The 220-nt window shown below is 50.9% G+C and overlaps 1 protein-coding gene across 1 annotated transcript in view; it reads left to right on the top strand.

The window, feature by feature from the left end:
- The window catches only part of DHX30 (DEAH (Asp-Glu-Ala-His) box helicase 30), a 16,332-nt gene extending 16,230 nt beyond the window's left edge, over positions 1 to 102 (top strand). The window contains 1 exon segment of the mRNA XM_009871468.1: positions 1 to 102. This exon segment is cut by the window's left edge and continues 24 nt beyond it. Within this exon segment, the coding sequence (XP_009869770.1) occupies positions 1 to 102 (102 nt within the window).
- The last annotated feature ends 118 nt before the right edge of the window (positions 103 to 220 follow it).

The raw sequence follows: 220 nt of genomic DNA, 5'->3' as shown, positions 1-220 counted from the left end.
GAGATGCAAGCGACCCCCGGGGACCGGCACCCCCAGCCCAGCCAGCTGCTCGACATCCTCGTGGATCTGCTCAAAGGCCCTCCCGGCAGCTTCGGCGCTTAGGCGGAGCTGGAGGATTGTGTGGGGACTTGTAATTTGTATAAAGATGTTCACAAATGTTTATTTAAATAAAAGTTCTATTTATCCCTTGTGAAGTCATCTCTCTCCATCCTAGAAGATT

The sequence above is a fragment of the Apaloderma vittatum genome, unplaced genomic scaffold (assembly GCF_000703405.1).
Source record: "Apaloderma vittatum isolate BGI_N311 unplaced genomic scaffold, ASM70340v1 scaffold24656, whole genome shotgun sequence".
NCBI classification, from domain to species: Eukaryota; Metazoa; Chordata; class Aves; order Trogoniformes; family Trogonidae; genus Apaloderma; species Apaloderma vittatum.
The sequence above is the reverse complement of the archived record's forward strand: the minus strand, read 5'-3'. Positions and strand labels throughout refer to the sequence as shown.